At 42.2% G+C, this 10,458-nt stretch overlaps 1 protein-coding gene across 1 annotated transcript in view; it reads left to right on the top strand.

Moving 5' to 3' along the window:
* The first annotated feature begins 2,194 nt into the window (after positions 1–2,194).
* atpv0e2 (ATPase H+ transporting V0 subunit e2) overlaps positions 2,195–10,458 on the top strand; it is a 9,343-nt gene continuing 1,079 nt past the window's right edge. Inside the window, exons 1-4 of the mRNA XM_084318762.1 lie at positions 2,195–2,393; positions 2,793–2,840; positions 7,073–7,172; positions 8,246–10,458. The exon at positions 8,246–10,458 is cut by the window's right edge and continues 1,079 nt beyond it. Of these exons, the coding sequence (XP_084174888.1) occupies positions 2,290–2,393; positions 2,793–2,840; positions 7,073–7,166 (246 nt within the window). The 5' untranslated portion in view covers positions 2,195–2,289 and the 3' untranslated portion in view covers positions 7,167–7,172; positions 8,246–10,458. The remainder of the gene's footprint in view (positions 2,394–2,792; positions 2,841–7,072; positions 7,173–8,245) is intronic.

Raw genomic sequence — 10,458 nt, forward strand, 5'->3', positions numbered from 1 at the left:
TTCACTGCTGGCTGTTGTTTGCTGCTGTCGCGCGAGCTAATACTGTTGGCTACCCTAAACACAGCTAAACTGCGGGTCTGAATGCACCCTCCTGCTATATCGGTTGTACTACTAACGCAACGTGGCTGACTGTACCACCGGTCATCAGCGCTGCGCGCCCGGTAGTCTACTAAAGTCAGATGGAGCCGTTAGCAGCATGCTAATAAGATAAGATAAGATATTCCTTTATTGATCCCCTTGGGAAAATTCCAGTAATACACCGCACACTTACTACTATAACCCGTTAACTATGGACGTTAGTCCTTCGTTCTGTATCGCTTACTCACACACTATCGCTGGTACTTCTAGGATAACACGTCAACTAGCAAGTACTTCTTATCACCCGTCGCTCTCCAACGGGGCTCTTCAACATAACTTCTGCAACGGGGCTCTTCCAGAGCACACGCCTGTTGCGACTGTTCATGGTCGAGTTCACTGCCGAAGAGAGCTTCCTGGTGCTCTGGCTCCCAGGTAATCCTCTCTTCCTTGTTGCTTCCCTCTCTCCTCCGCTCCACCTGCCACCACCGCCACCGCTGCCCCCTGCTGGCAACCGCCACTGATCCCACTATAGGACCACTTCAGCACGGGAGAAAGATGCTTCAATGTTATTGTTAGTGATCCATAATGAAGCCGGAGAAGAGTAGCACCTCACCTCGTTATTAGACCGGGGCGAGATATCAAAAGGAACACTGTTTATCACACTTTATACACACACAGGGAAAGTAACAGTTAGTCAGCACTTCTGAATACTTAGTAGAATATTCAGGATGCTACATGTATATAAATATACTCTGTCAGGATCTATGAGTAACAGTACTGTATATTTGAATACCGTATATGTCACAAATGTATCAGTACTAAATACCTTATATGTCCCTATGCCATAAATGTCATGTATGTTGAGTATGTCATAAATGTCAATATGAAATGAAAATGGGGGACCCTGGTGGAAACAAGACAAACGTCTTTCTCTGGTCTGCATCCCCTTAACAATTGTGTGTATTGAGCCGTACTGTATTGTACCCATTCTGCAATCTGTTAAATAAAGTTTTCATTCATTCATTCATTCATTCATTCATTCATTCATTCATTCATTCATTCATTCATTCATTCATTCATTCATTCATTCATTCATTCAGCGTGTTGTTTGCCTTTATGTTTTTGTTTGAGAATCTGGTTTTAAGTTTTTTACTGCAGCCCCTAGGTGTCCCTCTAACACAGGCTATAAACATGCCTATGTAACAAACGTCTTTCTCTGGTCTGCATCCCCTTAACAATTGTGTGTATTGAGCCGTACTGTATTGTACCCATCATGCAATCTGTTAATAACGTTTTCAATCAATCAATCAACATCTAAATATAAATACAAATATGTAACCATTATTATCATACAAACACATAATTTGTATTGCATAGGTTCGTTTTATTGCTTAGTTTTGTAGTTTTTTTGTGTGGAAAATATAGCTTTTTCAAGCCTATGTGATTTAGAGACTCTTACAGAATCGTTCCTTTATTTTTAAAAAGAAACCCGACCGGAAATTATATTGTTGGTAACACGGGTGACCTTAGCTTACATTTGTGCGAATATAAATGTATAATATTTCCAGAGTTTTTGCTGCTTTTTTAATGTAAGGCGAGTAGCTAAGCTTGATATGAGCCTTATAACTGGAGTGCGTCGCCATCACCTCCTGATGTGGCCTCTACTCTTGTCGTGAACTCAAAATGAATCAGATTCTCAACTTCAAAGTCAACTTCTTGTCTTTTTAACTTTCTGTCTAAGTGCATGTCTATGGCTTGGGGGAAACATGCACTTAGAATCATCAGAAAGGCTTTCGAAATAGTGAAATGCCATGTTGGCCTCAATATTTTCAAAACAAATTATATGAAAAGGTTATAAAATTAACAAGAATGTGACATCAAACATGTAATAAAAACGGAGCTCAACGCATACATTTGATCAGTAGAAATCCGTTTGTTTCCCCAATACCAAGATGGCGGCGGTCTCGTGACGTCAGAGTGTCTTCGAGAATCAAGATGTTCCTCCTCCACGTAATACTGAAAGGCATCAACTTACACCAATCGATGACACGCCATAGCCTTGCATTGGGCCAATCGGACGTGATGTCCGTCGTGTGGGCGGGGCTTGTGAGGGAGGCACAGACAGAAGCCGTTGATGCGCTTATTTCTAAAGGGACACATTCATATACATTTCTCCTCGATATCGCGGGTATATATCTATCAAGCGAGACAATGGTGTCTCACTCTCTGGCGCTCCCGATGATCTGCTTCACGACGTTATGGGGGCTGGTGGGGGTCGTCGCCCCGTTCCTAGTGCCTAAAGGACCGAACAGAGGGTAGGTATACCGCTATACGTGTTTATTATTATAAAGGTGGTTCCCACTGTTACAGCCATTTGACAATACGCACACGCTTCGCTTGATTATTATTAGACAATAATATATTCCACACTATAGTTTATTATACCGTTATTGGTGTTTTGACCTGGCGTCCTGCTGGTTCGAGGCCCATGCAGCGCATCCCATCTGTGGCTGTGGTCCAGCGACGCATCCGAACGATCTGACCTAAATGTGTAGATAATTCAGTTTGGATCATATTTGTCTATTTGTTTTCGAGGATGATATCCTATATATTGACAACACATATACTGTCTGTAATAGGCCTATGTGGATTGGTGTGTGTGTGTGTGTGTGTGTGTGATTATGTGTTATTGATCCAGTCTTGTCCCTGTGCAGGGTGATCATTACCAGTTTGATCCTGACAGCAGTCTGTTGCTACTTATTGTGAGTATAAACACCTTCATCTTCATCCATTATTGTGTAGACGTAATGCACTGTGGTAATACTAGTACTAATAATAATAATAATAATAACTTCATTTGTATAGCACCGTTCATACAAGAATTGCAGCTCAAAGTGCTTCCGAAAAAAGACCCAAAAGGCACAAAATGAGCACATAAAGTGCAGATATATAAAATCACAGTTTTTCACCTTAGGATCTAACATCTCAACAGGCCACTTTGTTTATGGTTTGATTCTATGGCATAAAATGACATATAACGCACGCCATAAAAAAGATGTATGAATGAATTTATTTAACAGATTGCAGAATGGGTACAGTACAGTACGGCTCAATACATACAATTGTTAAGGGGATGCAGACCAGAGAAAGACTTTGTCTTGTTTACATCAGGGTCCCCCATTTTCAATTAATATAGACATTTATGACATAGGGACATACAGGTATTTACTATAGTACTGATACATTTGTGACATAAACGGTATTCAATTATACAGCACTGTTACCCATAGATCCTGACAGAGTATATACATGATGGGGAGGGGACTGTACATTAGGAGGGGGTGGGTGGGTGGGTGGGAGAGAAATATACATACGGTGGGGAGGAGACTGTACATTTGGAGGGGGTGGGTGGGTGGGAGAGAAATATACATATGGCGGGGAGAGAATATATACATGCGGTGGGGAGGAGACTGTATATTAGGTGGTGGTGGGGGGTTTGGGCATTTACGGTGGCCAGTTTCGAATTGCAGCCTCCCGTAGGTGCTCTTTAAGAGCGGTTTTGAATGTGGGTAGGGATTCACATTCCTAGGTAGGGCAAATCACAGTTTTAAAATGACATAAAGAAACATATAAAACAAGCATAAAAAGATAGCAAAGTAAGTAAGGCTAATCACAGTTTTTCATATTCAATAGGCCTCTCTGTTTACGGTTTGATTCAGTTTTAAAATAGGCAGTAATTAAAAAAGTGCAGTATGCAGTACTACAGTGCAATAAAAAATGTCAATAAAATGAAAATAAAATAGCCCTCATTTACAATAATTACAACAATAATCTGGTTGAAGCATGCCATAAATGTCATGATGTCATGTATGTTGTGTATGTCATAAATGTCACTATGAATTGAAAATGGGGGACCCTGATGTAAACAAGACAAACGTCTTTCTCTGGTCTGCATCCAATTAACAATTGTGTGTATTGAGCTGTACTGTACCCATTCTGCAATCAATCTGTTAAATAAAGTGTTCATTCATTCATTCATTCATTCATTCATAATTCATTCATTCATTCATTCATTCATTCATTCATTCATTCATTCATTCATTCATTCATTCATTCATTCATTCATTCATTCATTCATTCCTGAGTTACTTTACAGGATGTAGACCTAATGCACTGTAGACCAACAGTAGATCTTTAGGAGGAGACAGCAGGTCAACAGTAGATGATCTTTAGGAGGAGACAGCAGGTCAACAGTAGATCTTTAGGAGGAGACAGCAGGTCAACAGTAGATGATCTTTAGGGGGAGATAGCAGGTCAACAGTAGATATTTAGGGGGAGATAGCAGGTCAACAGTAGATGATCTTTAGGAGGAGATAGCAGGTCAACAGTAGATGATCTTTAGGAGGAGATAGCAGGTCAACAGTAGATCTTTAGGGGGAGATAGCAGGTCAACAGTAGATCTTTAGGGGGAGATAGCAGGTCAACAGTAGATGATCTTTAGGGGGAGATAGCAGGTCAACGGTAGATCTTTAGGTGGAGTTAGCATATCAACAGTAGATGATCTTTAGGGGGAGATAGCAGGTCAACTGTAGATCTTTAGGAGGAGATAGCAGGTCAACAGTAGATCTTTATGAGGAGACAGCAGGTCAACAGTAGATGATCTTTAGGGGGAGATAGCAGGTCAACAGTAGATCTTTAGGGGGAGATAGCAGGTCAACAGTAGATCTTTAGGGGGAGATAGCAGGTCAACAGTAGATCTTTATGAGGAGACAGCAGGTCAACAGTAGATCTTTATGAGGAGACAGCAGGTCAACAGTAGATGCCACATAGGTGGCTCGGGAGGTAGAGCAGTCGTCTGGCAATCTGGAGGTTCCCGGTTCGATTCCCGCTCCGTGTCAATGTGTCCTTGAGCAAGACACTTAACCCCTAATTGCTTCTGATGAGCAAGTTGGCACCTTGCACGGTTGCTTCCGCCGTCGGTGTGTGAATGTGTGAGTGAATGGGTAAAATGTGAGTAACAAATTGTAAAGCGCTTTGGATAAAAGCGCTATATAAAAAAGTAGCCATTTACCATTTACATAGAAGTTGTGACATCATCTGAATGCTGGGAACCCCGGCCCAGGAGTTTTAATCCCTATCTGATTGGATCAGATTTGTATTTTGGGTATAGTTGAAAAACAAAAAAACAGGATGATATCTGATCATAAAATAAAATCCAAGCTTTAATCTGGATCAAATCTTCAAAACGGGTAGTTCAAACCGACAACACAGGATTGGGATCAGTTTTATCCCAAAAAACTGGATTATCTTGATCCCACCAGAAGGGTGGATTTCCAGTGGATTACCAGAGCAAAATGTACTATACAATATATACAAAAATATGTTTCAATATAAATAAAATGGCAAAGTTTGTTGCCTTCATGGCAAATCAATTTTATTTTTAATTTGTTGGTCACGTTTGTGGTGTCCTATTTTGTTTTCAACCAAATGTTGATGACATAAATGTGTATGCTCATAAAAGTATCACAACAAAGATTGTCAATCACAACTGTAATTTAGATTAAAGAAAAAATATCTTCAACAAAGAAAAAGTCGATCATATGTCATCACCTTGAGCTCCTCAAAGCACGCCTGGATGATCAGCTGCCTTTGAATGAATGTTTTTTGTTGTTAACATAGTGGATTTTTTAAAATTACAATTCCATTGTGATTCTATGTCCTTTATTTATTTAAAAATAGAATTACTAGACATTATAGATGTCTCTGCAATGTGGTCTCTTGTCTTCCTTGTATTATTTTTCATATCCACTAGATGGAGATCGGTAGGATTAAAGCACTGATATTCAGGATCTAGTAATCTTGAAACGTCTGAATCTGGATCAGGGTTTGATCCTATTCAGGATTGCTTTGAAATACCGGGACAAAGTCTGACGAGTTGTCTGATCCTGGATCACAAAAAATGGGATTTAAAAATCTGATCGGATCTGATTGAGATTAAACGTTTTGAACTACTGGGCCCTGGAGATTAATTTGATTAATAGATTTCAAAAGCAGCTCCATACATTTTCTTTTTTTCAGACCATTGATGGAAGTAGTCTCTGGTATCAGCGTTTCTGGTATGAGTTTATATATATTATATATAAGGCTGTCAGAGTTAACGCGTTATCGCCCGATTCTATTGTGTGGGTGAATGTAACAAGTTCCTAACGTTTTCTTTCCCCTATTATTTCATGCACACTTTATTCATTGTTTTAAATTATTATTTTCTTTTAAGTTATTTTGTGCATCACTCTGTTTTGAATTCGATGCAAATTTGCAATGCATGAGGGGCATCCTTTTGTGTTAAATGCATTTGTTGACTCGCATGTTGATAAGAGTATTAAAACTTGGAACTTGAAAAAAATCCGTTTAAGGTAGGAAAAAAAATGTGATGTGATTAATTTGCGATTAATCGTGAGTTAACTATGGACAATAATGCGATTAATCGAGTTAAATATTTTAATCGATTGACAGCACTATAATATAGTTAGTTATATTATAGTTTATATACAGTTTATATATAGTTTATATACAGTTTATATATAGTTTATATACAGTTTATATATAGTTTATATACACAAATTGGTTTATAGGGGAATGTCATCCATTTAAGATGTTCTTAAGATGTAAGATAACATGTTGTTGCTGTGTCCCAGGACAGTTGGGTCAGTATATCCTAAAGAGTACGGTGTGTGTTCACAAATACTGACCTAACTATTCTGGGGCACAGGAAGAACGTATATGTGCATTTTATTTTTTTATACACTGTAGTCCTGATGCCTAATTCCCCTGTAACATGTTTAAATCTCTCTCTCTCTCTCTCTCTCCACATCTCTCTCTCTCCACATCTCACCCCCCCTCTCTCTCTCTCTCTCTCTCTCTCTCTCTCTCTCTCTCTCTCTCTCTCTCTCTCTCTCTCTCTCTCTCTCTCTCTCTCTCTCTGTCTCTCTCTCAGCTGGCTGATAGCGATCCTGGCTCAGACCAACCCTCTGTTTGGTCCACAGCTGAAGAACGAGACTATTTGGTATCTGCGCTACTTCTGGGAGTAAATATATGTGAGTAAATATAATGTCAGTAAATAATAAGTGGGTAAATACGAGTCAGTAAATATTAGGGCTGACCCCTATTAGTCGAATAGTCGACTAATCGATCGAAAGGACTGCCAACCTCTTAGTCGAATGCAAAAAAAATTGAATTTTAAAATTTTTGTATCATTCTTTCCAAAAGAAAAGAGGCCTAGAAGCGTGGCTAACGCTAATGGTGCGCATACCAGAAGCTAACTGCCTACGAAAACAGGCACAGAGGCACTGAAAGAGGATTTCACCCGTCTAATGAACACACTAGACTAGACAAATATCAAGATGTATCCATCAGTGGACCAATTGCATGCTTTCGCAGAGGACAAGAAGCCTTCCGTCGACTCCTTCAGACATTAAGCACCCCCACAGCCCAAATGGAATGATAAAAAAAATATATATATAAATAAATAAAAAATTATACTTATTTTTTTTTCAATTTTTTTTTCTTCTAATAGTCGACGATCGGCTAATTTCGGCCAATCAAAGTTGACTATCCAAATCCTATACACTGATTTCAATAGATTTGCCCCTGATTTGCAAGTACAGGGGCAAAAAAGCCCCTAAGATCTTCCCAGATAATGTCACCCATCTGACTTCAGTCATATTTTCTGTATCATATCGTCTGTCATACGGGAATATTACAACAATATTGTGTAAAATGTAACATATCCTAATAGTATTTATTTGAACTTTAACCACGGTAAAGGATTTATTTATATAAGCAATAATATATAATATAAGCCCTTTCTCCCTCTCTCTCTCTCACCCTCTCTCACCTCTGTCTCTCTCTCTCTCTCCCCCTCTCTCTCTCTCCCCCCTCTCAATTAAATTAAATTAAATTCAAATCGGCTTTATTGACATGGGAAACTCTCTCTCCCCCCTCTCTCTCTCCCCCCTCTCTCTCTCTCCCCCCTCCTCTCTCTCTCTTTCTCTCCCCCCCCTCTCTCTCTCTCTCTCTCTCTCTCTCTCTCTCTCTCTCTCTCTCTCTCTCTCTCCCTCTCTCTCTCTCTCTCCCCCCCCTCTCTCTCTCTCTCACTCTCTCTCTCTAGGACCATGTGAAGTTGTGTGGGACATGCCTCATCATCTCACCTCCTGTTTGCTGGGTCAAGGTTTAACACGACCCCATCACCTCCCTCCTCCACCCCACAGTCCTGCTCCACTACACTGGAGCTGTTATGACCCACCTGAGTGAATACAGGGTGATTTATTAGTGTTACTGACAGAAAGGCATGGGTTTACATAAACATGGTGCACTATAGTGAACTGTAGATGTCTCTAGCTACAGCCGACAACGTGCAATTTTCTGTTGTTATTTTATTGTTTACAATTTCAGTATGTTGCTGTCATCAGGGAATGTGAATGTGAAATTTTTTTGTATTTATTTATATCGCTGTGTTCACCCCCCCCCCCCCCCCCCCGCCATGAGCTCCATGAACTGTAATTAGCTACATGTCCCCAGTCTGTTATTTAAATCATTATTACCTGTGATGTAAGTAAGCGTTTGTGTGCGTGTGTGTTTTTGTGAACAAGCGCCGTTAGCATGTTAGAGTGTTTGGCCACCCGGCCGCGAGGCGCGCCCACTCCACTCCGGACCACTTGTCAGAAAGCTCCGCCCCTCATCCCCTCCAGCTCCGCCCCTCATCCCCTCCAGCTCTGCCCCTCATCCTCTCCAGCTCTGCCCTCATCCCCTCCAGCTCTGCCCCTCATCCTCTCCAGCTCCGCCCCTCATCCTCTCCAGCGTCACCAAGGCCCTCGTCGTCACGGCGACACGCAGCGCGGAACACGTTACGGACACGCGGCGTGGAACACAGGGTTACACAGCACACCGGCTTGGCGGGCGATCCCACCGCCGGTTATGATACACGGACAACGTTTTGTAGTGAATCCAGACGGCAGAGACCAGACCACAGCGCTAAAGCAGTCGTCTGAAGGGTCCGACCCGTTACGTCAGCGCGTCTAGGCCTCCGCGGTCGATACACTGTGCCCTCCTTCAGGAAGCGTGTCCCGCGCTTCAGCCTATCAGCTCCTTCGTGCTTCCCATGGCCTCACGCTCATCCATCCTATACCTCTCACACCAATGTAGCAAATCCAAGGGGCAGCCGGGAATCGAACCCGGGTCGCCCCCCCCCGGACCAACAGACCACAGCGCTAACCGGTCAAACTAAAGGGTCCAAGCCGTTAGCCGAGGGCTAGCGAGTCTAGGCATCCGCGGTCGTTACAATAGTGAGGAAACCGCTCTTTTTGAGGCAATGTTGCCTTTAGCAAGGGTAGGCATTGGCATCTGGGATAAGAAGATCCTTGTCGGATCACACATGGCAGTTGAAATGAAGTCTTTCCGCGTATCCCTTCCAGGCCACCCTGTCACCCCCAGAAAGGCCACCCTGTCACCCCCAGAAAGGCCCCCCTGTCACCCCCAGAAAGGCCCCCTGTCACCCCCAGAAAGGCCCCCCTGTCACCCCCAGAAAGGCCCCCTGTCACCCCCAGAAAGGCCCCCCTGTCACCCCCAGAAAGGCCCCCCTGTCACCCCCAGAAAGGCCCCCCTGTCACCCCAGAAAGGCCACCCTGTCACCCCAGAAAGTCATCGTCAATAACGTTGCTCCATGTGTCATCACCTTGGGTGTAAATTAGCCTATTTTTTTTTACACTGGTCTGGGGTCAGTTTGACATGCGTACCTCTTCCTAATGCGTGTGAGGACTTAGAAAGTCTAAACTGACCCCGGAGCCAGCTACTGACCACTACCACAACTCAACCAGTCCCGTTCCTCCCCCCAGAGTACTACCCCCATCCCGTTCCTCTCTCCAAAACCACTTTGCTTCAGCCAAAAAGAATCGAAATCAATATACAGCTACTTTTTAGAAAGACCAAATTATGTTGTATCTTTCCTTTTTCGCCTTCTCCACGGTTGTGGTAGTGGGGTCGTTTTTTCTTTTCTTTTTCCGCCGCGGAGCGATGAAACGAGGGCCGGTCTAGAACCGGAACACGTAGCGCGGGTCCACATTCCAACACAGCCCAATCTCGCTTAGAATAATGTAAACAAAGTAATTATCGACAACAGGAAAAAGGTACATACCGGAATTGTACGTTGTGTTTTATAGATAAGTGATATATTGACATTTACGAAAATGTACAATGTGTAAATATTCCAAATAAGTAATATATTTACCTATTTAATATATTCAATAACTTTTAACATTTTCAGGAAACTTGTCTTAGTCTAGTGGTGAGAGCAACTCCCCCGCGACCACAAGCATTGTCACGCTG

The sequence above is a fragment of the Notolepis coatsorum genome, assembly GCF_963971535.1.
Source record: "Notolepis coatsorum genome assembly, chromosome: 7".
NCBI lineage: Eukaryota > Metazoa > Chordata > Actinopteri > Aulopiformes > Paralepididae > Notolepis > Notolepis coatsorum.